At 44.7% G+C, this 27,534-nt stretch overlaps 1 protein-coding gene across 14 annotated transcripts in view; it reads right to left on the bottom strand.

Moving 5' to 3' along the window:
* Positions 1-3,703: 3,703 nt before the first annotated feature.
* MAST4 (microtubule associated serine/threonine kinase family member 4) overlaps positions 3,704-27,534 on the bottom strand; it is a 574,487-nt gene continuing 550,656 nt past the window's right edge. For 9 of the 14 annotated variants that reach the window (XM_067031060.1, XM_067031056.1, XM_067031057.1 and 6 more), the window contains 6 exons: positions 23,340-23,540; positions 20,464-20,693; positions 19,785-19,907; positions 12,319-12,455; positions 9,839-10,020; positions 3,704-9,491 (listed from right to left, as the gene is read on the bottom strand). In XM_067031060.1, coding sequence (XP_066887161.1) covers positions 5,608-9,491; positions 9,839-10,020; positions 12,319-12,455; positions 19,785-19,907; positions 20,464-20,693; positions 23,340-23,540 — 4,757 coding nt within the window. In that variant the 3' untranslated portion in view covers positions 3,704-5,607. Of the gene's footprint in view, positions 9,492-9,838; positions 10,021-12,318; positions 12,456-17,059; positions 18,003-19,784; positions 19,908-20,463; positions 20,694-23,339; positions 23,541-27,534 lie in introns of those variants that run through there. The other 5 variants (XM_067031059.1, XM_059062258.2, XM_059062261.2 and 2 more) reach the window with 2 other exon arrangements.

Genomic DNA, 27,534 nt, shown 5'->3' with positions numbered 1-27,534 from the left:
AAAGCTGGACCCGGGCAATTGGAGTCTCCGCATCTCCTCCCCTGGCCTTGTAAAGCATGTGTGGTGTTCCCACAGTGGGAGCCATTTTCCAGGATGCAGCCTTGAGAGCCAGGTGTTGCTGAGACCATCTGCGGGGTATACACAACTGAACCCCGGTAAGGTTTCTATATCAACTTTTAAGATCCTGGCAGGTGGGTGCGGAGATCTCCTGGTGTTGTGGCAGCCCAAGATAAGCCTCATATGTAAGTTCCCTTGCTTATTAAACCTGCCACTTACCACTCTGGAGTGACTGCCTCTTTCTTTGGCCTCTCCTTGTCCTCTACGTATGAGAGTCATTTTGTGAACCAACAGAGCTTGATGGAAAAGAAAAAAACCCAAATGACATATTAACATGATTTTTATCAATTAACAATACATGTATACAGAACAATGATACCTATGTTTTTTAAGAACACAAAACCAAACCATTAACAAAGGTGCCTGTGGGGTAGGAGAGGAGGCTGGATGGAAGTGTAGGGATAAGTTTCATGAACCTCGGCGCCAAGGTTGATGAGCCAAGAACTGAAGAGTAGGATGACCTCAAACATCTGCATCTGAGCTTCCCTACTTGTGAACGTGCGCGTGAGAGAAAATAATGCAGCATGTCCTTAACATGAAATGCCATGCGGCCATTATAAATAATATTGCAGGAGTATATTTATAGACATTGAAATACATTTTTTATTTCATACTAAGCAAAAGAGGTTACGAAACATCATGCCCACTATTATTATTATTTTTTGTAACCTAAAAATCCATATAGATTGAAGAATGAAAGTGGCTGGGGAATTGCAGTGATTCAAACTGGTTTTTTTGCTTTTCTGTATTTTTAATTTGCCTTCAATTGATCATGTATTGTGCAATAAAGGAAAAATTCAGAATTTTTCTTTTTAAAGATTTTTTTGTTTTCACAAAGGCACAAGAATTAAGAGGTAGTGAGAATTTAGATAGTACTGAGAAAGGAGCAGCCTTTTCCTAAGGCTTTGTGATTTCAAATGCAAATGCTCAAGCCCAAGCTTCCTGGGTTGCTCTTTCCTTTTCCTTGAGGACAGAGGGGGCCATAGTTGTTCTAAGGATCTCCACTTGAAAGGGGTAATAGGCTGAGGAGCTAGGAGTCACATGACTGGGTAGCACTGAACTGATGGGTGTGGGAGGCCGTCCACAGGAACTACCCTCTGTCCCTACAAAGGACTGCCTCCAGCCGAGGAAAGTCACTTCAGCCCAGTACTGCTTCACACAGCATATGCATGCCAAAGGGACAGAACTTTCAGGCAAAAGATTTTTATTTAGACAGGTTAGGGCTGGAGGATATGGAGACGCCAGCTGACATACGAAGGCTCAGTAGCCTAAAGCAACATGCTTGCTTTAGGCCTTGTAAATAGCTTCACCCTTCACCTCCAGGTTCTGACAGCCCTCTCCGGGCAGTGCTTCAGTGAAACATCAGATGACTTTGTTAGAGTCCGTCAGCTTTACAATATTAACAGACTTTCTGTAAAGCTGCGTGGAGCAATTCCTAGTAACCATATGCAACAGATCTTCCTTTTCCCCACATGTGAACAGACTCGATGTCCAGTCCGTCTTGGTAGAAGATTCTTTTATTGCCTGCATCCAAGTATTGGGCTTGACAGTCCTGCCGGCAGCCTGTGATAAGAGACGGTGACCTTGTCTTTTGGATTCCCAGGAATCCAGGCGACGCTGCTGCATGATTTTTATGACGAATGGTGCTAATGCTTCCAGTACAGGGTCTGAGGTGTCTGAACTGCCACACACCTCAGGCCCTGAACCTGGGCCAAGTGACTGACGTTTAGTATACAGAAAGTAATAAAACCAAGGTTCAACAAAGCTGTGGTCATTTCCAGCTCTCCTAGATATATGAGACGCATACAATACTAACTGGGGTAGGAGGTAGGAAGAAAGAGGAATAACATAAAATGATGACTTTGTGGAAAGTGTTAAAAACATACTGGCAGGAAGGAAATTAAATTGAGTGAACTGCCCTACCACTGAATTCCTTAATGTCTGGCCTCTACTGAAGTAAGCAAATTTCCGCAGTTAACAGAGCTACACTTTTGCATGTAACATTTGTGTTGTGAACCAAAAATCTAGAAGGGAAATTGCCTACTGATTAATTAGTAATTAATTAGGACTAATAAAGAAGTCCTATTACAGAGAACGATTAGCTTGTTTGGCTCATGGTTTCCTGCCAATCATCAGGTTTGTAATTTTGCACCATATGATTTTTTTTTGCATGTAAACTTAGAAAATGAGATGGCTTAGATCATTCACAGAGGGCCCTGGGTCCTGAATTCAATTGCATGATACCTGGTAATGTTTAGAAAAGTCAACAGCTTTAGAGCCAGAAAATTCCACGCTCTAATCCAAGCTCTCTTTACAGGGTATATGTTAAGTAAGTCACATAGCCTGTCTGGGCCTATTTGCTCATCAGTAAAATGGGGATGCCACCACCATCTGGTTTGAGGCTTGTGTTGGGGCTCCAAGAAGATGGCAGATAAAAAGCATCTTGCCCAGTACTAAGGGTACACATATAGTAGGCAGACAATAAATGTTAGGTTGCTTCCTTCCTTCCTGATGGTCTTAATGCTTTTTAACTATGAGGGAGGAGACAGGATGGGAGGAAAAGAAAGATGAGAGAACACAATGGTAATTGACGGAGCAAGGTTTTGGGAGAATTGAAGTAGGTGGAGTCATGGAGAAAGGACACTTCTTCCTGAGACAGCAGGGAAAATGGTGAGCATGATGTGAAAGATGGTAAGTTCTGCAGGAAAGGAAGAAGGTTGGTAGAAAACACAGGAAGGAGTTAAAGGAAGACTTAATCTCAAAGAATGGAACATGTTCGTGTGGGTTAAAAAAATTAGCAAACCACTCCACTCACCAAAAGGAATCTGCAGAAAACCATCCTTTCCATAAGAGAGAGTTACATTCAGTAATGTTTTCGAGACACTATGTATGTGTGTATATGGGAAAAAACTTAATGGTCATGATCTTTTCATGCTAAATTTTTATTTCAATGTTATGCAACTGCATAAGTATAAATATTTGCTCAATATACAACAATTATGACATCCATAGGGAATTTCTTAGAGAAAATAAGACTGCAAACACTTTATTGCACAGATCCTAACAAACTTTTAAGCTGGTAAATCTACAGCTGGGAATACTACCGAGGAGCACATCTTACAATCACAGGAGACCGACCAAATAGAACACAGGAGAATTTCTACCAGCTGACTGGAGAGGTTTACAACAACAAACAGGTATTACATGAATGCAACCTTAGGTACTCTGTAGCCATCCAAAATGCAAAAACATATTTGGCAAAAATGATAATACACTATACAAAATATACATTAAAAAATATCATTTGTAAACAAGCAGCTAGTTGTGCTTTAAAGGAAAGTGGACAGTTAAAAAGCAAAGGCTGTAAACCATAAACTACCTCCCCGATAGGCCTGTCTAGATGTCTGGGTGCAAAAGGATCGGGTTATGACAACCACCAAATGCACGTATGAATTATAAATGTTGAGACCATTTTTGAAACCCATTCAAGATCTTTCAACATATTTGTTTCTTCTACAATTCACAACATAGTGATGGGGAATGGCTAAAACCTCATGGGAAAAAAATTCGGAGCAAGGAGGAGACGTTTTTCTTTTTTTTTTTTTTTTTGCCATTGCCAACTCATTTTACAATGAAGGACAACGAAGCAGTTTAAGTTACGCCTTTGTTTTTGGAGCGGAGTTTACAGCCTCACTGAATGATTTATAATCCACAGGGCTGTAAGATAAAGCTGGGCTTAGGTGAACAATTTTATAGCCTGAAGATACTAAGACATTGGGTTGGGTGCTGGATTAGTATTTCTTCATGGTAATTTTTTTTTTTTTCTCTCTTACAAAACAAAAAATCCTGCTACGGATCCCAAGCATCTTATAAATACTTATCTGTGTGTTTTTTCTCTTAGTGCCTTAGTACTTATGTCAGCAAGTGCTGTCTTACAATATAAAACAATCCACCAGGAAGGAAAACTGCAACAAAAAACAAACAAAAAGATCCCCTCAGCACTAAAATGATTGGACAAATTCTACATATTCCATGGTATACAAAATTTAAATAAGGCTTAGCAAAAGTAAAAAGGACAGTCACATTCAAGCACCAAATAGCTCCAACAAGTCTTTTTGTTACAAAAATGCTGCTCTTTATTAATACAGTATTTTTTTTGCATACAAATAAAGAGATCATGTTATGAAATGTATGGAGCTACCTGATGCATCAGAAATGAATGTGAAACCCAGGAACTTGCTAAAAACAGCAAGCTTCATCTACAACATAAGGCCCCAGCTATGTATTAAAATGTATCTGATGTCCTGATTATTCCTTAAAATATATGCTATGATGCCAAAATCCACAACCCCACCCCGTCCCCCGACTTTTCCTCAAAAAAGCAAATTTAAAACCTCTTCCAATGCCTGATGCTTATTACTCAACCTAAGTACTAGCAGATTTGTGTGCGGCCAGCAACTTTCCTTTATGTTCAACAGCAGGGCTGGTGCAGAACTACTATAAAATGTGTGCTTCTTAGACTAGTGACTCATAGCATAAAGGCCTGAGTTTAAGAGCAAGAAAAGGAAAAGCGAGAGAACAGACGGGAAAGCAAAAGAACAGGAATAAGTCGACATGTGTTTATAGCCCCCGCTCTACCTATGGTGAGGAGCTGACATACACACCCACAGACAAGGACAACTGGCCTTTCAGACAGCTGGGCCCAGGATCAAATGGCTATTAGGATGACCATGAAATGAAAATGGCTAGCTCCATCTGTTGTGGCCATTTCTGATGGAAGAGGAGGATTCCAAATGCAGTGATTCGAGTAGTTCTTTAGATCTGGAAGTATAGGTAGCCAGATACAGTACTATCAAAATCACTCGTTAAAAATACACATGAAAGCTTACAATCTAGTGTATTTTGGGCTTTCTTTCACCTTCAACTCGACTTAGAATGTTTTAACATAGAAAAATGTAGCCTTGAAATATTCTTTTCAACCACAGACCAAAACACGTGGGTGGATGTGTATATACACGAATATGGGTGTATCTATACTTTTACATATATACCCAGGTTTAACCACTTTGCTTCATTACTGCATTATGATCAATGGTAGAGCAAAAATCTTATTAAAAAAAAAAAGTTGTAGTAAATGACGCCATCAGCAGCAAAGTATCGACTCTATATCCCCCAAACCAAACACATTGCTAGGTATTTACAGAGAAAATCGTTTTCCTCAACAACCCTCAACCTCAACCAAAAAGATTTTTTGTTTTTTTATTTTTATTTTTTTGTACAAACACTATCTGGTAACAGTTTACCGGTTCCAATTGGGAAGGCATTTGGAAGAAGGTCCCTTCTTTTCCTGTCTCTTCTCTCCCCCTTCTTCGGTGAGGCTCCAGGCTCTGCCTGGGGGGCCGGGTTTCCCACAGTGCTGGTTTCCAAGGTAGTCAAGATGCAGTTACACACGCAGGCTGGGTCCCCCAGTCCCGCCGGGGGCCTGCCCCATCACAAGGCCTTTTTGTGCGGGCTGCCGCGCAAACTCTCTTTCCCCCGCCTCTGTCGCACCCCGGAGTCCTTCTCAGAAGGAAGGGCGATGGGGCGCTCCGTGCTTGGAGTGGGGAACAGCTTGGTCACCTCTCTGCCCACATTCTGCTTCTTAGTCTGAGCTGGCTGGGCGGGGGCCGGCTCTTTCCCTTTGGTTTCTCCCGTGCTGGCTGCTCCTGAGAGGGCCCTGTCCCGGTGGCTGGCGCCCTCCCCCACGCCTGGGTTGGGGTGATAGGACTCCAGAGTGACGGCTGAGCTGCGGAAGGATGGCAGGGAGTCGCTCTTTGTCATTTGGGTTCTGCCATCCCCCGCAGGCAGGGGCTTCCGATGGTCCCTGCTGCTGGAGGCTGGGGGCTCAGCCGTGGCCCTGCCGGCCTTGGCAGAGAAGGTGTCGCTGCAGGTTGTAGAAGTCTCTGGAACTACTGATCTGGCCTCGGGAAAGCCAGAGGAGTAGCTCAGAGACTTCTCGGGGAGCGCAGCGCAGCAGAAAGAGCTCTGCGCCGTGGCCGAGGGCGACCGTTTCATGCCACTGGGCTTGCCCGCCTCCGTCAGTGGCTTCTGGGAATCGGGCCCTTTCCCCTTGGCCTCCAGCCAGCCCTTCCCGGAGGCTGCTGCCGGCCTCTCCGTGCCCTTGGGCCCAGCCTCACCTTGTGCCGGGGAAAGGCTGGCCCCCGGCTTCCCGCTGTCCACAGGGGAGTAAAGTGCTTCGGTGCATTTCTTGCCTTCAGACTTCCCGGCGTCAGCGCTGGCAGCCAGCGGACTCAGGCTCCTGTCTGTCTGTTTGCACAAAGGGGGATAATCTTTCACAGTGGATGGTTTGGGGGCCTTTGGAGATGGGTTTTGCCTTTCCCCAACAGTGGTAAGTTTCTGGTCCACCGACTCACTGGCCCCTGGGGGTCCTTGCCGTGGTGGATGTGCGGGCTTCTCCAGTGCCTCTGGGGGATGCCCACTGCTGGTGGGTCTCAGCTTGGTGTCTAGAGGACCCCATTCCGTGTGTAGCGGGACTGAGGGCCCACTTGCTCCCTGGCCAATCACTTCGCGGGCTGTGTTCTGGGAACCTGGGAGGGCAGGGAACTTCTCTGACACACCCTTACTGCTGCCCTTCCCCTCTTTGCCGGGGGGCTGAGCACCAGGGTCTTTGCCCACTACAGCCTCAACGCTCAGCTTCTGGAAGGAGAGGGGCTGGTCCGGGTGCTTAGACTTTGGAGGGTCTGTGTCAGGGCCAGACCTGGGTTTGTGGCTGCTGCTTTCATAGAGCGCGGTAGCGGGCTTGGGAGGGTCCTGGAGGCCCAGGCTTGAGTCTGTAGCGCAGGGCTTGCTCCCAGGCAGAGAGCCAGCAGGGTAACTTTGTTGAATGTAATGCTGCTGAGCGGCCAGGCTAGGGAGCTCTTTGGTGGTAGGTAGGGGCTGAGAGCTACTGGTGAGATGCTTCTGCAGGGGCTGTTCTTTCCTTTCTGGTTCCTTGGGACCATCTTTCTGCACAGATCGGAAACCGGAGAGCTTTTCACTCTTCTCACTCTCTGTCCCGGGTGGCTCCAGAGACCACCTGGCAGGAGCAGACGCCAGCTTAGATTCCGGGCCACTCCTTCCCTTGCCCAGCTCCCTCTCACAAGGAGCCGCTGCAGAGTGCAAAGAGGGGTCTTCTCTGGCCAGTGGCCTCACCTCATCTCGGCCGTCTTTGGGGTTTGCTTTCCCACAAGGCCCGCATGCTTTCTCCAAGGCCTGGGTCTGGGTGGAGACATCTGGGCGGGTCCTCCCCACAGCGGGGAGGGTTTTGGAGTTGTCACTGGTTTTAGCAGCTTCTAGTGGATACAGCTCCTTGGAGGGGTCTCTGCGGATGTCGGCCCTCAAAGCCAACCGCTCACTTCTGGCTGTGGAAGGGCCCCTTTCGGACGACTCCCTCCCGCTCAGCTTCTCCCTCAAGGGGGCACCTTCAGGTGGGAGTGCGCTGCGCAATCTAGACGGGTCAGCACCTTGGAGGTTCTGCCCCAGGAGGGGAAGGAGCTTAACATCAGGGCTGCGGTCTTGGTGTTGGCTGGGGCTGCCCTCTCGCCGCTGGGGATGGCTTTCCACGATGGTCGATGGGGTCCTGGCTGCGTGGGAAACCTTCCTGTCCAGCTTCAGCTCTGGGTCAGGCAGGGGTGCCGCCGGTGAGCCCTGCAGACCCCGGCTGGGTGGTGGGAACCGGGGCTCGAGCAGGTAGGATTTGTTCACCTTGAAGCTGGCAGGGGAGGACTCCCTCTGAGCCGCAGTTTCACCCTTCCTCCCCACGCTGCCGGCGGGAGCCTGTGGCACAGGGGGCCCTACGTCACTGCCTGGGCTGGGGCTCTGGGCAGGCTCTGGTGAAAGCAGCTCCGTCTTGGAGGCCTGCGGTCCAGACAGCAGAGCAATGTCCAAAGTGCCCTCAATGGGCTTCAGGCATGACACGGACCGCCCTTCCAGCTTATACTCGGAGGGGCTTTTCCGGACAGGCGACTCTGGAGCAGCCAAGCCCGGCTTCTCCGCTCCGCCGTCCACACGGCCAGAAAGGGCCTTGAGAGGGACAAAGGAGACGGTGCTGAGCTGAGCCACGTGGCTGCTGATGAACGGCGCGCGGCTCTCGGAGGCCGGCTGGGCCTCCTGCTGCCCCCCGGCCGGTCGGCCCGCGTTCCCTGGCAGGCCCTCCTGGGCACCAGGTGTCATCTTGGGCTTGAGCACAGGGCAGAGGCCATCATCTTTGTCTTCAAGGGACATCTTCTTTCGGAGGTAATCGATGTTGGCCAGCTTGCTGTCTAACTTCTCACACCGGGGACCCTCCTTGGCCTGCGGGGCCTTCTCCGTGTAGTCACCCTTCCCGGAGGTGGGCCTCTGGGTGGCGTGACAGAGACCGTCTTGGAGGGTGCTGTGAGCCAAGGCTCGTTTGAGGTCACCGGTGCCCTGGCTGTGGTCCCCGGGAGCTGCCGTCCCCTCCGAGGTGACAGCCTCGCTGGCCCGCACACTGGCCTGCTTGTGAAGAGCATCTTTCAGCAGGCTGCCCAGGGCCTGGGCCTCCTGCGCGGCTGCTTTGTTTTCAAAATGATTTGACCTTTCCGAAGCCTTTGGATAGATTTTCTTCTCTCTCTCTTCCAGCCTAAAAGCAGAGATGTTTTCCACATCATTGCCAAGTCCATGGGGTTTCTGGCGGGATTCCTGTTTCTCTGGGAGCCCGTCGGGTTTCTTCACCACCACCTTGGCCTTCAGCTTCTCTCGGTCCAGCTCGTCCACAGACTCCTGTCGGCCCAGCTTCCGGGACACAGGGCGTTTCAGGCAGCCTTGCTCCACGGGCCTGGCCCGGCTGAGGGCAGGCGTGTCGCACACGTTCTCCTCCAGGCTCTGCAAGGTCACCTCCCGCTGGGACTGTTCCCGCTGCACCTCCTCCTGGGTGACCTCCAGGCTGTGCTTGCGGGAGCACAGGTGCTTCTTGTCACTGCCGTAGGAGGGAGAGAGCTTCTCCTCCGACTGCACGCGCTTGAGCAGGGGGGACCGCGGGGGCTCTGCGCTCTTGGGCCTCACGATGTGTCTGACGATGGTCGGGGGGGAGTGCATTTTGCTGGGAAAGGCTTGAGAAATCTTGGAGTTGCCAAGTGAATGTCCCAACAGAGGGGACGGTGACCGCTGAGGGGAGGTGGGCTGTGGAGTTGGAGAGGGAGTCCGGGCCAGCGGGGAGAGCGGGATGCTGCCCGCTGACTTACGTCTTCCTGACCGGTATCGCTGCCCGCCGAGTTTGGGGGCCAGGCCATGGAGAGTGCTGGGCCGGATGTGTCCTGACCCCGCTGGGGAGTTGGGGGCACTAGAGCTTGGGGAGCTGCTCTGGGAGGAGTTAGTACCTGTGGGTGGAAAACAGGATGCTGTGAGCAACGGCCACTTTCCCTTTTCTTTCCATGCTTCCAGACCTAGCTGTTTTAGATAAGGTCAGGTAAAGGTCAGCAAATTGTCTCGGCGTCTAAGTCTAGTGAATAAATGCTTTTCAGAGAAACCTCCCCACACCAAAGGTTAACCCAGTACTTCCTGTCTTTTTTAATGGACCGAACAGCTGTATCTTCTGACCTTCCTATAAATCCTGTTCTCTGTCCATTACATCCTCAACCTTCTTTCCTTAAGCAGGAATAAGCCTCTCTTCCAGGATCTCAGATGGTGACCCCTCAACTCTTGAGAGGCAAGGAGACTCACTCACCGGATGGGAAGTCGGGGGTGGAGCGGTAGCTGGGAGTAGGGGATCGGGGAGACAAGCTGTGAGTGGGGGACCCCGGGAGGCTCTCCCCTGATGACAGGGATCTGTTCAAGCAGGAGAAACTTCGGCTGGTGTGGAGTAAAGGAGAAGGCTGCTTGGCTAGTTTTTTGAAAAGGGATCTTCTCCTAGAGTGAAAACAGGAGAAAACTGATCAGATTCTACATTCAAAACCTCTCCTCTGGGCTTCCCTGGTGGCGCAGTGGTTGAGAGTCCGTCTGCCGATGCAGGGGACACGGGTTCGGGCCCCGGTCCGGGAAGATCCCACATGCCGTGGAGCGGCTGGGTCCCTGAGCCATGGCCGCTGAGCCTGCGCGTCCGGAGCCTGTGCTCCATCCACAACGGGAGAGGCTACAACGGTGAGAGGCCTGCATACCACAAAAAAAAAAACAAAACCAAAAACCAAAAACCACTCCTCCTACCCCATAGCACCAGTGCATTCAGTACACGCCTCTCTGCCAGAGACGGTGATAGGATGATGGCAGATCCTTTTAAAGAGAAGGATCCCACTTTTATATTCAAAAATTTTTTATGACTTAGGAAGAGGTTTTGATAATACACAATGCAAGCTCTCTTCTCTTAATTTCAAGCGCTTTAAGAAGAGTTGTGAAAATAGGAAAAATATATAATAAATATACATTCATTTATTTATACGTCAGGTTTTTGAGGACACGGTTTTTTGCCTGAAAGCTTCTGAGTACATAGCCCCAAACACACTGACACAATTTAATTAATTAAGAGATAATACAAACTAAATCCCTGGAAGAAAAATCATCATCTTGGATAGAATTCTTTGATGGTGATACACTGTGTAGAGGCTTTATCTCTGAGGGGCTGTTTGCTGTGCTTATTCCATTGTGAGCTCTTGAATATTCCTAATGACTGTGCACGCTGTACATTTACATAGAAAAACCGAGCAAGGTGAAATGAAGCTTATCACATCAGCAGGGCAGGAGACACCTTGCTGCAGCACAAGCAAATGCGTAGTTAGTGTCCAACGAGCACATTTGAAAGCTAAAAGCACAGCTTCAGGTGGCTTCAAAGCGCAGGTGGCTGTACAGAGTTCCTTCACCCCCAGGTAGTTTACACTCTGCTACCCCTTGAAGCAAGCGTGTTCTATATGACCTAAACCACAATTAAAATATAAAGCTCACATTAAAAAATAAAGAAGGATCTCAAAATGTGTGTGTGTGTGTGTGTGTGTGTGTGTGTAATTTTAATCACAGTAATACATGTACTTGGGTTAAAAAGTCAAATAGTTTGTAATGAAAAATAGCAACTCCCTGCCCTGCCTTTATCCCAATCCCCAGAGAAACCACTTTCTAGTCTTTTTGCTGTTTCTTCTCCTATTTGTCTGTATATTGCTATGAAATGTGCTTATGCTGTTTTTTTAGTTTTTCAATTTTATAAATTATCTGTTGATTTCCTACCACAAAAAAATGAGAATTAAGCTCTTATACAACCGCTTCCACCTTCTAACCGAAAACACTTCCCTGTTTCTATTCCTCCTAGTAGAGCTAAACCAAAATTTTTGGTTAGAAAAAAAAGGCTGGTGTTTTCTTTATTTTACATGATGAATACTGTTCACAGTTTGGCCATACTTCTATTTTCCTTCCTTGTATAACTCTGTCTTTCCTGGAGTCAATAATCATTCCTTTTTCATTTGCTTATTTTTCTTTTCTATCATCAAAAATCCTCATAATGTGATCCAACACACCAAATCCAAGTGGGTAAAGTAGGGCTGCTGTGGCATCATGCAGGGAGCACATCTAGACAACTGCCTGGCAAGAAATATCCTCACCAGAAACACACACACACACACACACACACACACACACACACACACACACACACACACACACCCCTCGACAGTGCCTGCACGGGGCACAAAATGGTACCCTCGGTGCCTCTCACAGTGCAAACGTGTAACCAAGTTAGGCTTTCAGTCAGTAAAACAAAGCCTTTTTATTTCTAGGCTTAGTTGGATGCTTTAAAGATCTAGTTATCTTCAAATATCTGGCATTAAAAAATAGCAACTGTTTGTTTTTAGATAATGTAAAAGACGTTATTAAATACAGATATAATGCTAAAAACTGCCTGAAGTTTCAGTTCCTCAAATCCAACTTAACTGAAATGAAGTCTAGAGGCTTAAGAAAAGGCAAAGGGCTTTTCATGGTTCTCACACATGATAAGAAACAATGTAAATTCTTCTACAGTGTAACTACCTAAGTCTTTCCACTATGAAAAAGAATGCTGTTACACGAAGGAATATAAACTCTAATGTATAAGTAGCTGTGAACCACGGGGCAACATTTCTCACAGGGAAATGGATCCTTCTCATATGCAAGCATTTAAATTAAGCAAGGAGTAAATGTCCCTCAGTGTGGGAATGCACCAAACCCATGAAGAAGACGGCTCTAACTCACCTTTCCAGACTTTCCTTCTTCTTGACTTTCTTGCTCCGCCTTACCATCCGGCTCTTATAGCTGTTTCTCCTGGCTGGCCCCGTTTTGATTGATGTGTTCTCAAATGGGGTGGTCGTGATCGACACCTTATTTCCACTCTATAAAAAAATGACGTGGTATTAAAGCTAAATGCTGTGATGAAACAAGACCAGAACAGAGATAGGAAAGCCAAAGCCAAAGAAAGATCCATAAGGACGGACATACAAAAGGTTTCCATGTGTCAATGACCCTTCAAGCAGTGAAGTCCTGATAAACTCGGTGGAAAAAAAATGTGAGGTTTCCTTAAGAGGGTGGGATCTGGAACTCCACGGAGCTGAGCTCAAATCTGAGCCTGTGACCTGAGCACTTGCTTTCCATCTAACAGGAGAGTGACACCTATCTCATAGGGCTTGTATGAAAATCAAGGGGATAGAGTCTGTAAAGCCTTTAGCACTGAGGGTGACACATGGAAGGGACTCTATAAATCACAGTTATCCTCATCCGTATGTATTAAGTATAAAGATGCCCAGGGGCTCTCTAGAAATCATTTAAAAACATCATAAAGCAGCAAAACTGAACGAGACTTCTATTTTAAATTATCTTTAAAGGTTCCTTTTCTACCACCAGAAAACCTGTCCGCAGGCAAAGCTGGAAAGTTCATGCCAGCAGGTATGAAACAGCCGCTGTTTTGCCAGGTCAGGCATGGTGAGGTCATTCCTGGTGGGTTTCTGTGCCCTTTCACTTGAACCTGGGACAGGGACTGGCTGGGCAGGCCCTGGGGATGGATTTGAGTGCAGAGTCAGAGGGCCGGCTGGGGTGTGCCCTGGGCAAGTGGGCAGGACCCTCCCGCTTCACTCCCGTCTCAATGACCTCTTCTTGAATTTCTTAATAAACAGGAGAGAAACATGTCCTTTCGGAGTCACAGATGGCCCGGATTACCTTAAAAAGACAAGAAGCATACGGAGAAGGCCCCTTTAAAAGGCCTATGCCTGAAAGATGCCTAGCAACTCAGCTCTAAGTGGTATTAAGAGGTGGGGAGTTGAGTATGACGGGGGCTGGGGACTGGAAAAACAGAGATTGTTTTAATATCAACATCCACCTCCCCTCCCAACTTGGGAAGTAATACGTGCCATTATAAGAAGAAAAGAGTAAAGCATATATATATTAAAAAAATCATTGAGGAGCTTACCACCCAGCTAACATTGGTAACATTTCTGTATATTTCCTGTTGGTCTCTTATCAGGCATGTAGAAAGTATGTATATATATATATAGACACACTTTATAAATAATTTAAATCTTAATTAAATTAATCTCATATTTAGTTTTATGTTTTTTGTTCACTTCACATTTCCTAACTTTGAAAAACCTGCCCTTCGTCATTGAATATTCCTTAAGAACATGATTTTTACTGGCTATTTAAAAATATTCCATGAGATGGGTGAATCACAATTTATTTCCCTACAGCTATTGTTTTCTATCTCGCAATTCTTATAAGGGTTGAAATAAATACCTTTATCTCTAAATCGCTGTCCAAGCCTCTGACATTTCCCTTAGATTACCTAATTAGACCCAATACACGTAGCAAAGGGTCTAGGTGGACTTTTTTTGTTGTTTTGCGGTACGCAGGCCTCTCACTGTGGCCTCTCCTGTTGCGGAGCACAGGCTCCAGACGCGCAGGCTCAGCAGCCATGGCTCACGGGACCAGCCGCTCCGCGGCATGTGGGATCTTCCCGGACCGGGGCACGAACCCGTGTCCCCTGCATCGGCAGGCGGACTCTCAACCACTGCGCCACCAGGGAAGCCCTAGATGGACTTTTTAGCGACTGTTGGTGCCTGGTGATACAATAATTTCCAGAAGGGTTATGTCACCTCACGCTCTTGCCAGCAGCGCACAAGCAGCAGCCATAGAATGGGCTTGTCAGAACTGAATATTAACATCAAACAGATTACTGATTTTACAGGAAAAAGTTATATCATGTTTTAATCTTTGTTCTTTGTCTGTTAACAAAGCTGCACTTTGACTCATTTATTTTTGATCATTTCTATTTCTTTAGAGAGCGATTTCATGTCTTACATCCAATTTTGTATCAGAAAGTCTTAGTATTATTGATTTGAGAGTTCTTTATATATTTAAGAACATATAATCCCATACTTAATGTCATAATTGTAAAAAAATATTTTAGGGAAATGAGATTTGAACTTGAACAAGAGAAAAAAAATTTTTCTTCATCCTGAAAGAATAAAGTACATGTTTTATATGCAAATGCCAAAACTTTAAAAGTAAACCTTAACCTGATAGTAGAGACTGACATTCAATTTATTCTTTAAACTGAAAATTCAGCTTTTAAGCATGAAAGGCCTACCACTGAAGGTTGTTTGGTATGGGATTTTCTCTTTACAAATTGAGTGAGGCCAGGCTAACTGAGTGAGGCCAGGCTAAAGTTTTAGTTTTTCCTGCATGTCTTTGGGGAAGGAAAGGGACAACAAACATGATGGGAGTTCATCTTTCATTGAAGTTCCTTCCGTCCTTTTCTACATCATATACAGAGTGGACACAGTGGCTGCTAGAGCCCGAGCCATCTAAGCTTGAATCCACTTCCACCCCTTCTAACACAATTCAGCACTGACTTTTATATCTTTACATATAAGAGGCTCACAATGCCACTGAGCATTTTAAAAGCACATTGTGAATATTAAAGCATTTTTCACACATATTCTCTTACTTTATTTTCACAACCAAGTCATGAGGGTTTTTTTGTTTTTTTTTAAACCCTATGAGGTAGGAAGGGATTATTATTCTTCGACTAGAGGTAAGGAAAACAGATTCAGAGACACTGAGATTCTTTTTTCCCAAGGTCACAGAGCCCAGTGGGAGAGCCCAAACCTGGCTCTCCCGCCCCTCACCCCACACTGCCCACTCCTCATGGGCAGGGCATGCCCTGATCCCTTCCACTTCTTGCTCCCAGCACAGTGCACAGCTTGTACTTAATGAGTGGCGGTGAGGGAACGAGGCACTGGATCCATATAAGGAATGATCAATGTATCAGACTGTCAAGAAGAAATTTTAAAAATATAAAAATATCATCAACGTTATATGAAAAAAATATAATATAAGTGCTGAACATTCCTCACCAGAAAAGTTATGACCAGGGTTTGCTGAATCAGAGCACGTCATGAAGTTCTGTACAAAAGTCCCTTTCCACTATAAAACCAAACCCAGTTTTCCTTTTTTTGCTTCTACATACGGCTGTTTCCAGATGACAGTTCACTTGACTTATGGAAATACACAAAGAGATAGCTTCCGGGGGGGCTTCCCTGGTGGCACAGTGGTTGAGAATCTGCCTGCCAATGCAGGGGACACGGGTTCGAGCCCTGGTCTGGGAGGATCCCACGTGCCGTGGAGCAACTGGGCCCGTGAGCCACAATTACTGAGCCTGCGCGTCTGGAGCCTGTGCTCCGCAACAAGAGAGGCCGCGGTAGTGAGAGGCTCGCGCACTGCGATGAAGAGTGGCCCCCGCTTGCCACAATTAGAGAAAGCCCTCGCACAGAAACAAAGACCCAACACAGCCATAAATAAATAAATATTTTTTAAAAAGAGAGATAACTTCCCTGAGGGGAAATACAGACACAAAAAATGCAGAGTACAAACATTTGGTTGGAAACGTTAATGATTACAAAAATGGTAAGTAAATGACTGAAAAATATCATAATTTTATGGAGAGTAGGTGAGAATTGTGAAGCCTGCCATCTGGTGGATCCATCGGCTATAGCAAGTGCTGCCAGAACTCGGCACACCGTTTTACTGGGTCCACTGACCTCAACAAATTCTTTTGAAGAAGAAGCAGTCTCTTATTAGGGAAATTCTGCAGCACTGTTTTAAAAAATAACAACAACGAAATGGGGCCAGAAGACTGTTAAATGTTCTATTAGTTAAGTTTTACTTAACTACTTGTGTGATTAAGGCACGGTGGGAGGGAAATTATTTGAAGCTGGTTGAACTGAATACAAAAGCAGAAGTCAGGCTATTCAGTCTCTTCTCTCATTCTGACTCCGCATTAGTTTATCAGTTGGCCTTGGGTAGTGCACTGAGCTAGACTGTTTTTTCTTTTTTTTTCTTTTGTTTTCTTTTTTTTTTTTTTTTTGTGGTACGCGGGCCTCTCACTGTTGTGGCCTCTCCCGTTGCGGAGCGCAGGCTCTGGACGCGCAGGCTCAGTGGCCATGGCTCACGGGCCCAGCCGCTCCGCGGCATGTGGGATCCTCCCAGACCCAGGCACGAACCCGCATCCCCTGCATTGGCAGGTGGACTCTCAACCACTGGGCCACCAGGGAAGCCCAGCTAGACTGTTTTTACATTTCTTTCTCTGCAAGACGCACGTGGGGAACAGCACTCTTCCTGCATACGTGTGTCCTTGCCCTGACTCAACCCTGCATGATCCAGCCCCAGCCACCTTGCACACTTCATCCCAGATGCTATGAACTCAGGCTCCGGCCACACTGGTTTACTCATGCACCTCAAGCACTCTGAGCTTCCCGTCCTTGTGTTTTTAAGCATCTTCTTTATTTTGCCTAGACCATCCTGCACCCCCTTCCCATACACTAAATGTCCACCCATCCTTCACAGCCCTGCACAGAAAACCCCCAACTCTTCACCCCTGCCCACCCTGGTGGAAAGCTCTCTCTCCTTTAGAACTTGGGCCATATTTACAGTTTGTTCCTTTTGTCTGACACTCTGATGATAGCCTAGTATTGCCACTGTTTCCCCTGTGAACGCTGGACTATAAGTTACTGGCAATCAGAAGACTTCATGTACAGAGCACAGTGGTGCGCTGGTTGAATGCACAGGCGCTGGAGCTGCATTGCCGAGATGCAAATCCTCTTCTGCTCTTTCCTAGCAGATGACCTTGGCTGCTTTGCTAACTTCTCCCTGCTTTAATTTCTTTATCTGTAAAACGGGGACATTTATATTATAGCACCTATGCACAAGGTATGAGGATTACCTAAGTTTATTCATGTAAAGGCACTCGATTACCTATTATTCATATGTGTCATTTGTTGTGTGACTCTTCGGTACCTCGCACACTTCTGCACATTTTGGGGGCCCAGCTAATATGTGAAGATGGCAATAACGATGCTATCTGATGGTCCCCATTTTAGTTTCCAGAGGTTCTCCAGAGCTCAGGGAAAGGAAATTTTGAGGCAGGGGCTGGTGATATTTTAGGGCTTCTCTTACAATTGGGGATTTAAACTAATGCTGTGCTAAGAAAGCAACCTGGTTGAATAGAGAGTTTTCTGGATTAGGGAGGCTACATTGGGCAGGTAATTACGTGAGCAGGGGATATGATGGGTCCATGTGGCCTCCACCCCTCACTGCAGTGGCTAGAGAGAGATTTCAGTGCTTTGGCAAAGTTCTTTTTTAAGAAGCTACTTGCAAGCTGGATGGAGGTGATTAACTCCTTGTGGCAGGAGAGGTTTAAGGCGACACTGAAGGAGAACATTTACAGGAATTCACAGAGCCGTGGGGAACTGAACCGGATGACGGTGACTTTCTATTTCCTTGTGCATGTAAGTTAGTGCTTCCATAGCAGGTTCATTTTGAAGTTGTGAGGGTAAGTGTGACCAAAGCTGCAGCCATGAAACACGCAATACGCTTATTAGGTTCACCATCTGAAAGATAAATAAGTATTGCACATGTATCTCTAAATATACATACAGCCCTATGCAATGGCTCTTCCACCTTTTTCGAAGGATGCCATGAGATTTTGTGAAGTAGTTTGCAAGTATAAAACATCGTGTAAAAAGCATCTGAGAATACCAAAATACAGCTACTATCCTGATGGTCTGCCAGTGACGAAGCCTTCAGGGAGCCCAATAGTATAGAATGCATTTGTGAGAAAGTTGTCTAGAGTTAGGGAAACCACCTGTAGTTATGGAGGATAGCAAAGCCTGGCCTCAACTCCAATGGGGACTGAGGCCAAGACCAAAGTTTCGTTAATGCTGTGAACTGATCAACAGCAAAAACTTTCCTACCATCTGCCACTTCACAATGGACCTTTGAATATGCATGCTATTACTCTTCCTGGAACCTAGGCCAGACACTGAATCATTTGAAGAATACACTTGTGTTGGCTGGGGGATGAGAGAAGGAAGAAGAAAAGTCATTTAACTGTACTTACTTTTCAAAGGCTTTGTACACCCACCTACCTGCACTACCTTCCAAATCCTAATTTTCTTTCACGTTCCAGTTCAGTGTCACTTCTCTGTGATGACTCTCTCATTCACAGAATCTTCTCTCCAAAAGTACAGGACTCCTCCCCTTGCTATGGCCCTGGCTAATCAAGCTGAACTTTATCTGCTTGCATACCTCTTCTATATCTCCCATAGTCCTCGAGGGCAAGGACCATACCTGAATTCCGATGTTGCCAACATCTACCGTGGTACCTGCCTCAGAGCGAGGGCTCTAGAAACAGTCTGAATGTACCTTGTTTAAATGACACATATGTGTTTATGTTGTGCGGCTCAATAGGCTGCAGGTTATCTGAGGTCATGGCTCACGCCTCTCTGATAATAGCCCAGCCCCTCCCAACGCTCACACAGCAAGACATCTGTTAACTTGTAAAATAATCCTACAATTAAAGACTGTATTTTTGATCATACATAGTCTTCTTTCCTTGAAAAAACTTAAAATCAAACTCAAATTTATCTTTGTTTTAACCAGATCCATATTTGGAGCTGTAACTTTATATTCTGTAGTCAGCAGGTGGCAGAGCAAATAACCCAAAAGAAATGAGAGGATCAGTATAGACTGTCTCTCTATATCATACTAAAGCTTCTTGTGCTCTTCGTACTCCACTGGCTTGAATCAGCTTACATTCCAACCAGAAATTGATCTACATTCAAATTCCTTTGTACGTATGAATGGGAAAAGGCCTAATGATCGCTAGAATCCCTTCTTCTATTACCACCTATTTCTATCATTTATAGTGTTTGTTATATATTCACAGTTCTACCTTTCAAAAGGAAACCCAACTCTCGGACTCCACCTTCAGATCTGACCTCACAGTTTAATACTACTTTGTCTTCTGCTATATAGAATAAAATTTACTGAAGAAAATCGCCTTTAGGATGGACGATTTCCAAACAGATTTTACTATGTGTGGTACCTAAACAAAGAGAACTCTATTTGTAATTTAGGATAAGAAGCAGAATTAAATTAAGAAGGGACTGTGCAGATATACGAACGTGTATTTCATGATATAAAACCCCAAAATTCATGTTATTTTTGCCTTTACATTAAATAGACTACCGAATATTCTCTCAGCAACGAGACTGAGTGTGTATGGATGTGCCATATAGAAGAACTCTAGACCCTGAGTAAACAACTCTTGGTACTAGTTCTTTCTGGCTACCTCCTTCATCTGGATGGCCATGACATCTAAAAGATAGTACCTTTAGCAGGAGCTCTATAACTTCTGTGTGGACGAGTCCATGCACTGGTTCTCCATTGATGTGTGTAATCAGATCCCCAGCCTTCAGTCCTGCCTGGCAAGCTGGACTTCCTTCTTCTACATTCTAAAGTCCAAGAGGAGAGTATATATTAGTAAGCAAAAAAAATGGCAACCCTGACACCTACTGTTTCTTGAGGCTCAGTGTTCTGAGTTAATCAGCCAATGATCCTGAGCTCCTACGAGGAAACCAGTAAGACATGGTTTGCTATTCTTTTTCTGTCATCATCTTAAAATAGGATAAATCCTATGGTTCCTTAAACAATTTCAGGTGATCTGAGAAAGTACTTAAAAAACAAACAACAAAAAAGGAAGGCCAGGGGAAAAAAACTAAGAAAAGAAGAATGAAAGAAGGATAAAAACAGGACTATCTTTGACTCTTTCTACCAGCTTGGTATGCAGAGTGGATAATCAGATATGAAGACGAACAGAATTATGAGAAAGAATTAACTTTGGCTAAATTCAATCCCACCACATAGATAAAGGGCAAGCGTATGAAACAGGTCCCAAATGCCAGCTTAACAGAAAAATCATTTGCTGTTAACTACGCCTCAGCTGACATATTTATTCTCCAGTTTGGCTGGGAACAAAAACTAACCAGAAAGAGAGACTGTCGGTCTTACCCAAACGATGTGATGCACTGTGTAAATGTCGCTGTCTCCCACATACACCCGGATGGCTCGGATGGTGAAACCATAGTTCTTCCCTGAACTGTGGATCACAACAGGCTGGTGTGGACTGACGGAAGCTCCTGAGGAATCTCGGCTGGGAGAGGAATCCCTTGAGGAAGAAGGGTCCGAGGACAGAGAATGGGGAGACATTGGACTTCCCAGTGGAGAAACAGCAAACATATCTGCAACAAAGAGGCCAGTCATCACAGCTCATCCTGGTCCCACAAACTGCTCTCACGTAGCCCTCACTAGGTAGCCCTGCTGGGATTGGGAAGAAATAATATAAAAATATTTATACTGGCAACTGGCATGGTAACGGGTAACTGGACAGAAGCCTATCAAGGCAATTTCAGAAGTTTCTCTTTTCAAACTAACTTTTAAACCCACATTCTGAAGTTACAACTTCTTAGTTCTCTACACAAATTAAAAAACACACAAAACTTCACTGCTATCTGACTGTGATCTTTTAATACACTTTCTTTTAATTAAAGGAACAGGAACTTCCCTGGTGGCGCAGTGGTTAAGAATCTGCCTGCCAGTGCAGGGGACAAGGGTTTGATCCCTGGTTCGGGAAGATCCCACATGCCGCGGAGCAACTAAGCCCATGCGCCACAACTACTAAGCCCGCATGCTGCAACTACTGAAGCCCACATGCCCAGAAGCCTGTGCTCTGCAACGAGAAAAGCCACCGCAATGAGAAGCCCATGCACCACAATTAAGAGTAGCCCCTACTCGCTGCAACTAGAGAAAGCTCGCATGCAGCAGCGACGACCCAACGCAGCCCCCCCAAATAAATAAATAAATAAGTAAACAAACAAATCACAGGTGCACAAATTTCAGGTATACCCTCACACAGAGAAGGCTGTATGGACTATAGTAAAAGACACTCAGGGTCCAAATCTTGCCCTAAATAACTTTAACATGGTTCTTTTCGAAAAAGCCTGGCCCGGAAAGCAATTCGTCAATTTACCTCTGCTTTTTTAATAATATTACTGAACTAGTACTGATTAAACAACTTTGATCAAGAAAACATTGTAATGTTAACTTCTCTATAAAATAATCATTCCTTATTACTATGATTAGAACCGATTCTCTTCATATATTACCTGTAATTCTAGCAAGGTTTCTGAGAGGATAATGCAGGTGGATAGAAAAATTTTAAGAAAAACTCACTTCATATTCTTCAATACCAATACTATTCTGTTTTCTTTGTTTTATGAACAAACACACTTTAAACTTATAGTTCTTAACACTGTTTCATCTATGTGAATCTAAAGAGATCCTAACTGGTCATGTGAAATTGCACGTGTGTGTGTGTGTGTGTGCGTGTGTGTGTGTGTGAAAAAGAATAACCTACAAAAAGATGCTGAGGTTTAAATGAGCTCAGTCAGGGCCAGGCTACAAAGGACCAGCGCAACTGAAGGCTCCCGGGGTGCGGTGAGTAACATTGAGGCCACAGCAAACTGAAAGTATCCAGACTATCTTTTGCTCTAATTCTTGTGTCTGTCCAAAGGAAAACAATTAGCTAAATGTATTACTATCCAAGCTCCTTCACTTTCTGACTTCATGTGGCATCTTGACCCTTTTTTTCCTGGCTACCTCTGTCTCATCCAAAGGCCAGGTGAAGAGATGCACACTGGTGGGCAGGGAACTTCAACACATGCAAAGGCAGGAAGAAGATGGGGTGGACACACAGATCCAAACTGCTAAAAGAGCCAGGCCCCCGACCCTTTACCTCAGTCCATTTTACCTTATCTCCTCAGATTGAATAACTGACCTACATTCACCAAGATGTGGACTTTCTCATGGGCTTTCAAAGTGGACTGGACCACATCCCACTTACCTTGCTGACTGCAGCTGCACTGGGGCCATTGCCTTCTGGTTATGAATAGTCACTCAAACTAGGGAGATAGGTGTTTGTTTTGTGGTGCTACACAGACATTTCCCAGAAACCAGAATATGCTACAGTGAGCATTACCCCCCAGGGAGCTTTTGTTTTTACCCAATTTCTTTCTGCACAAATTTGAAATTTCAACAATGTAAACAATCCCTTTTATACGTGGTCTGTATTCTTGCAACTGCAAGCCATCTGCAATATAATTCGACTGCCACTTACACTCTCTTACTGTCATTTGAGTGAAAAGTCATAACCACCAGGGTATATATTTTCATCTCAGCCAGTGAAATTACTGTAGACTTTGTGATTAGTAGAGGCAAAACTAGGTTGTGGAAACATACTGCAATTGAACAAAACCATAATTAAGCCCAGTTTTTTAATATAGGGTAGAAAATAATACCAGTAGGAGGAAGCATAACCCAACAGACAGCGCTGGTAAACCTTGTAATTTCAGTGCTGTCTGTGACTCTGCATCTCCAGAAATGAAAAACTTATGTTCTCTGTGTCGATTTCCTCATTAATTACACGAGAAAAACTATACTTAGCTTTCCAACACAGATGCTGTAAACAGCTCCGTCAAGGATACAAATGATGCACAGTCCAGGGAAGAAAAATTATTCAGAAGAGGGAAATTTATCACTTAACTTGGGGGGCGTGGGAGAAAAGGAAAGAAAACAAATAAAAGAAATAAGCCTTTGCGGGAAGGGAGGCTGCCTCATCTCCTGCTGCAGAAAGACGTGAGAAGGAATAAACCACATATGCCCCTTGGGAGCTCTGGAGGTCTTGCGGGGAGACACCCTGGAGGGCTCCGCCAGGACACCACCCGCTACTGTTTCAAGCCATCTTGAAATGTCAATCAGCATTGCAAACCGGGGGCGGGGGGTGAACATGCACAAGTCACACAATTTCATGCAAGTAGATGTCTCTCTACCTCCTTGGATCATGAGGGACAAAGCACTGGCAGAAAGGGACTTTGTGACTTTCCCCGAGATTTTCTTTTTCTCTGTGCTTTCTAATCGCTGCCGAGCCATGTGAGAAGTGGGTTCACTGGAGGGCTTTGAGGAATTATCTGTACTGTCCACACACTCGCTTCGTCCATTTATCTGATCCAAGTGCTCTGAAAAACTGCCAACTGTACAAAGAAGAAGGGATAAACATGTTCAGGAAAATCTGGGATAGGCAAAGTGGGGAGAGAGAGAGAGAGAGAGAGAGAGAGAAGGAAAGACAAACGCTGGGAAACAGACGCCCATGTGGTTCATGAGTCCATGTGGTGTCAGGCAAACATGAAAATCATGTGACCGGTTTGAGAAAAGTGACATGGAGGAGGAAGAATGAAAAGAGGTGTCCATTCAGATATTGTTCTACTTGTACACAAGTCCACTAACTCTCAGTTGACTCCATTTAACTAGGAGAATAATTACTTTTTAGAATCTGTCTTTTACAACCCTAGTAGAGACAACTCTTCCCCCCGACCCTGCCATGAAAGGCCATGAACCAAACATCAGCTTATGAACTGCACAACGCCCACCGTATAGTACGATCATCCTGTGACACAAATGATCATCATTAGCAAATGCTGTTAATATTGGTTTTTGCTACGTGGACATCATTTAGTCACTTCATGGACATTTATGCCCATGTCATCTCCTACCATCTTTCTAGGACACACCTCACACTTAGGCTCAGGTTTGTAGCTTACGGAAAAGTGCCTGAAGTGTCTGTTGCCTTGGACTTCCCACACCTGCTTTCACTCTGAGCTCCTTGTAAATTTCACAGGACAAGACAAAGGGTATGCTTCACTATGGTACCCAACGGGCTCCCTACCTCTTCCTGCCTTTAGACTAGACAGTGCCAAATGCTGATCTGCCCTGAAGTTACTGGAAGTGAACAGATCCGTCCCCCTCTAAACCAGCCATCACACCTTCTTTATTTTTAATTTTATTAATCCTCAGTATACACTGGAGAGTTTTGGGGTTTTTTTTAAGTTAAAAAATTAGGACTTCCCTCAGCAGAGGAACATAAGAGTACATGTAACCGCGTAGAAGGATGCAGAAATGGAAAATCACTGATACCAGTCTGGTAATTGCACACGCGCAGAGTAAAGAAAGTTCTTTACTCTTGTCAGAGGTGACATGTTGAAAAAAGTCAAGTGACCATCCCTTTTGGTTTCTCCTATTCTTTCTTTCACAGGCTATCAGTTTTCTGTTTTTTTTTTCTTTCTTTTTTTAAACACTGATAATACATCTTTTTCCAGAAAAAAACAATGCTTATCTCCCTTTTCCTTCTAACTGCTATATTATAAGCCCCGTGTGCTTTAAAAATCTATCAACACTATCACCACATTAAGATATACAATCCACACAGAAAATTTAATACCATTATAAATGATCCTTTGAAAGACCAACCAGCACATTTTAAAGTTCTGACCATGACATTCTTTGCCTAGAGAAGAGGTTTCATCGGACTTAACTAACATTTCTGTTACAGTGCTATATACACATCGCTCAATTGCACGGCAGGTTTGGTCCTAGTTCACGGACGTGGCACAGACCCACAGGTGGGGTCCAAGCTAAGGGAAGCCTGGGACTTGGGACAGTGGGCTTGGGCATAGCACAGCTCATGGCCACCTTCTGTGCTGTAGGTACAGGGTAAGATTCACAAACTTCCACGTGACACCCATCTGACCTACTAAGGAAGACGATCTTAAGGCAAATATCAACAACCTTTCTACTTTTATATGCCAAACTCAGTCCCACATAACAGCATATCTATTCTATTCACTCTAAATGAAGAAATCAACTGCTGAGGGACTTGACAAAAACTGCTTCACAGCTCAAAAAAATCTTATCTCAAAAACGTTTAGTTTACTTTGGGGTAAGTTACACACTCCCTTCTCCTTTCTAATTTGGCTTGGGTGGGATCACTGACAAGCATAAACTGAAAAGCTGAATCTCTTCACAATGAATAATTTGTTGGATGCAGTCAAGCACCACACCTAAAACTTCAAGACTTACTTTTCACTGATTCAAATACATTGTAGTCATGAAAGAAGAAACAGGTATAAAGCTGCACCTCCCTAAATGCCAGAGTGTGAATATGCAATGTTCTCTTTTATCATCCCTCCCTCTTGCCTCCGCTACTTCATCCCGCCATCTCATTTCATAGCACTGTATATAAACGTGTGTTTCTTTTCTGCCAGTGGTAGATAATGTCACCTTAATGTTCTGTAAATGTCAAGGATTCTTTCTTTTTGATGGTGGAGCAATATAAAAATCAACAAATTTAATTTTACTACAGTCACGGTTTTCAGATTCCCTAATTACCCTTGGCTGCGAGCAAATCAGCTCATCTCTCTATTCTGTACGGCCCCCAAGGTCTTTGGTCTTTTAGTGTGTGTATGGGGGAGACAGAGAGAAAGGTGGTTTGAATCTATTAATCATAATGCATAGCAGGATATAGACAGATTTTTTTTTTAATTGTGAAAGTAATCCATCAAATGCTTAGACACCATTCCCCTCCCTTTACCTCCTACCTTTCTGATAGTGAGTAGGCAGAAGAGACCAAGAGATCATAAACAATTCATCATATTAAGAATAAATGAGAAATAGAGGTAACTCTATTCAGAGTAAATAATACCTAAGAAACAGATGAGAACTTAGTAACCAGAAATATAAAACACTTGACATGTCTACATTTGACCTGATTACCAAGATGAACTAAAAATGGTCAGGCATCTTAGACTACTAGTTTGTTTCTACACTACTTCTTCATTGCTGTTCTCTTGGCTCTCTCGATTTAGGACAAGTGGAATTATCCTACATGAAAACAGAACTGAGGTGAAGAGAGAGAAGGAAAAAACCCAATAGCATTCTTCCCCATGATCAACTGTAAGTTCATGTGAAGCTCCACAGGACCAGACTTTTTAGGGAGGTGGAAATAAACCCAGCCTGTAAAATTTGTAATTTTGAAATGATTCAAAACAAGATGAAAACATTACACCACGAATATTCAGTTAGTTAAAAAAATGTTCATGAAAATTCTTGGCATCATTCACGGTTATCAATATAGCATATTGGATATGGCTTAATGAAAACATCTATCATAGCAGCCTTAATCCATATCCATGTTTTTATTTTTTAAGCATAAATACACATTGCTCTGTAGAAGGACATGCTGTGCATAAATTTTTTATACACCGAATAATATTTGAAATGCACTTCAAGGACTTGCTCTGAGGGAAGCACAAGGCTGATCATCTAATGAGGACACCTCCGTGATTAAAGGCCCCAAGTATCCATGATACAGTAAGCATTTTAAAAACCTGTGGAGATACTGCTCCTGGTGTCAGGAAGGTTTACTTCACACAAAAGTGACACCATAAAGCGCCCCCTAGGAAAGGCCCAAGCCCCACTGTTTCTCACACACCCAAAGATGTCTTAGCGTTATTTGCGTCAGTTATCCAGAGGCTGGGAAGGCAGCTTGTGTGCAGTGGAGTTGTTTCATAGGCGCACGAGACACTGATTTGAACTGTGTCGGTATTTCTGACTCCCCTCTCCTTGCTCCATCCGTGAACCTCACAGAATAAGCATCTTTTTTCTTTCCCCTTAAAGAAACTTTATATCCAAGTTACTTTTGAAGTAAAACACTTCAAAAGTATAGATTGAGGTATGAGGTATTTTTTTTTTTTTTACCATCAAATATACAAGATGTTTGCCCACCTAATTTCTTGCTTGTTTTCTTTCTATACGTCCCTGAGATTCTCATCAGCCTCTGTTTCCAGCCAGCTATTCAAACAGAATAAGCATCTTGCTGCACTGACTGAGGGTCTCACGTGCAGACTGCTTGGTTATTGGGTATAAGTGGTCCCATAACAAAAACCAACTCCTCCAAAGAAACAACCACCCGTCTCAACAGTAGAAGGAAAACTGTCTTACACGGTACCTTATGGGGGGTGATTTAAGACATTGTTGAGGGTAAGTCTGACCATTTGACTATTTAATAGGGTCGCTTACTTGTAACTTTGAGTTAGATGCAACTCCACAAGGCATGCCTTCGTATCCACAACAGAGAACATGCTCTCTTACTGTGTTCTGACAGCCATCAAAGGACGCCACTGAAACCCAGCA

Source organism: Kogia breviceps, chromosome 4, assembly GCF_026419965.1.
Source record: "Kogia breviceps isolate mKogBre1 chromosome 4, mKogBre1 haplotype 1, whole genome shotgun sequence".
In the NCBI taxonomy this organism is placed as follows: domain Eukaryota; kingdom Metazoa; phylum Chordata; class Mammalia; order Artiodactyla; family Physeteridae; genus Kogia; species Kogia breviceps.
The sequence above is the reverse complement of the archived record's forward strand: the minus strand, read 5'-3'. Positions and strand labels throughout refer to the sequence as shown.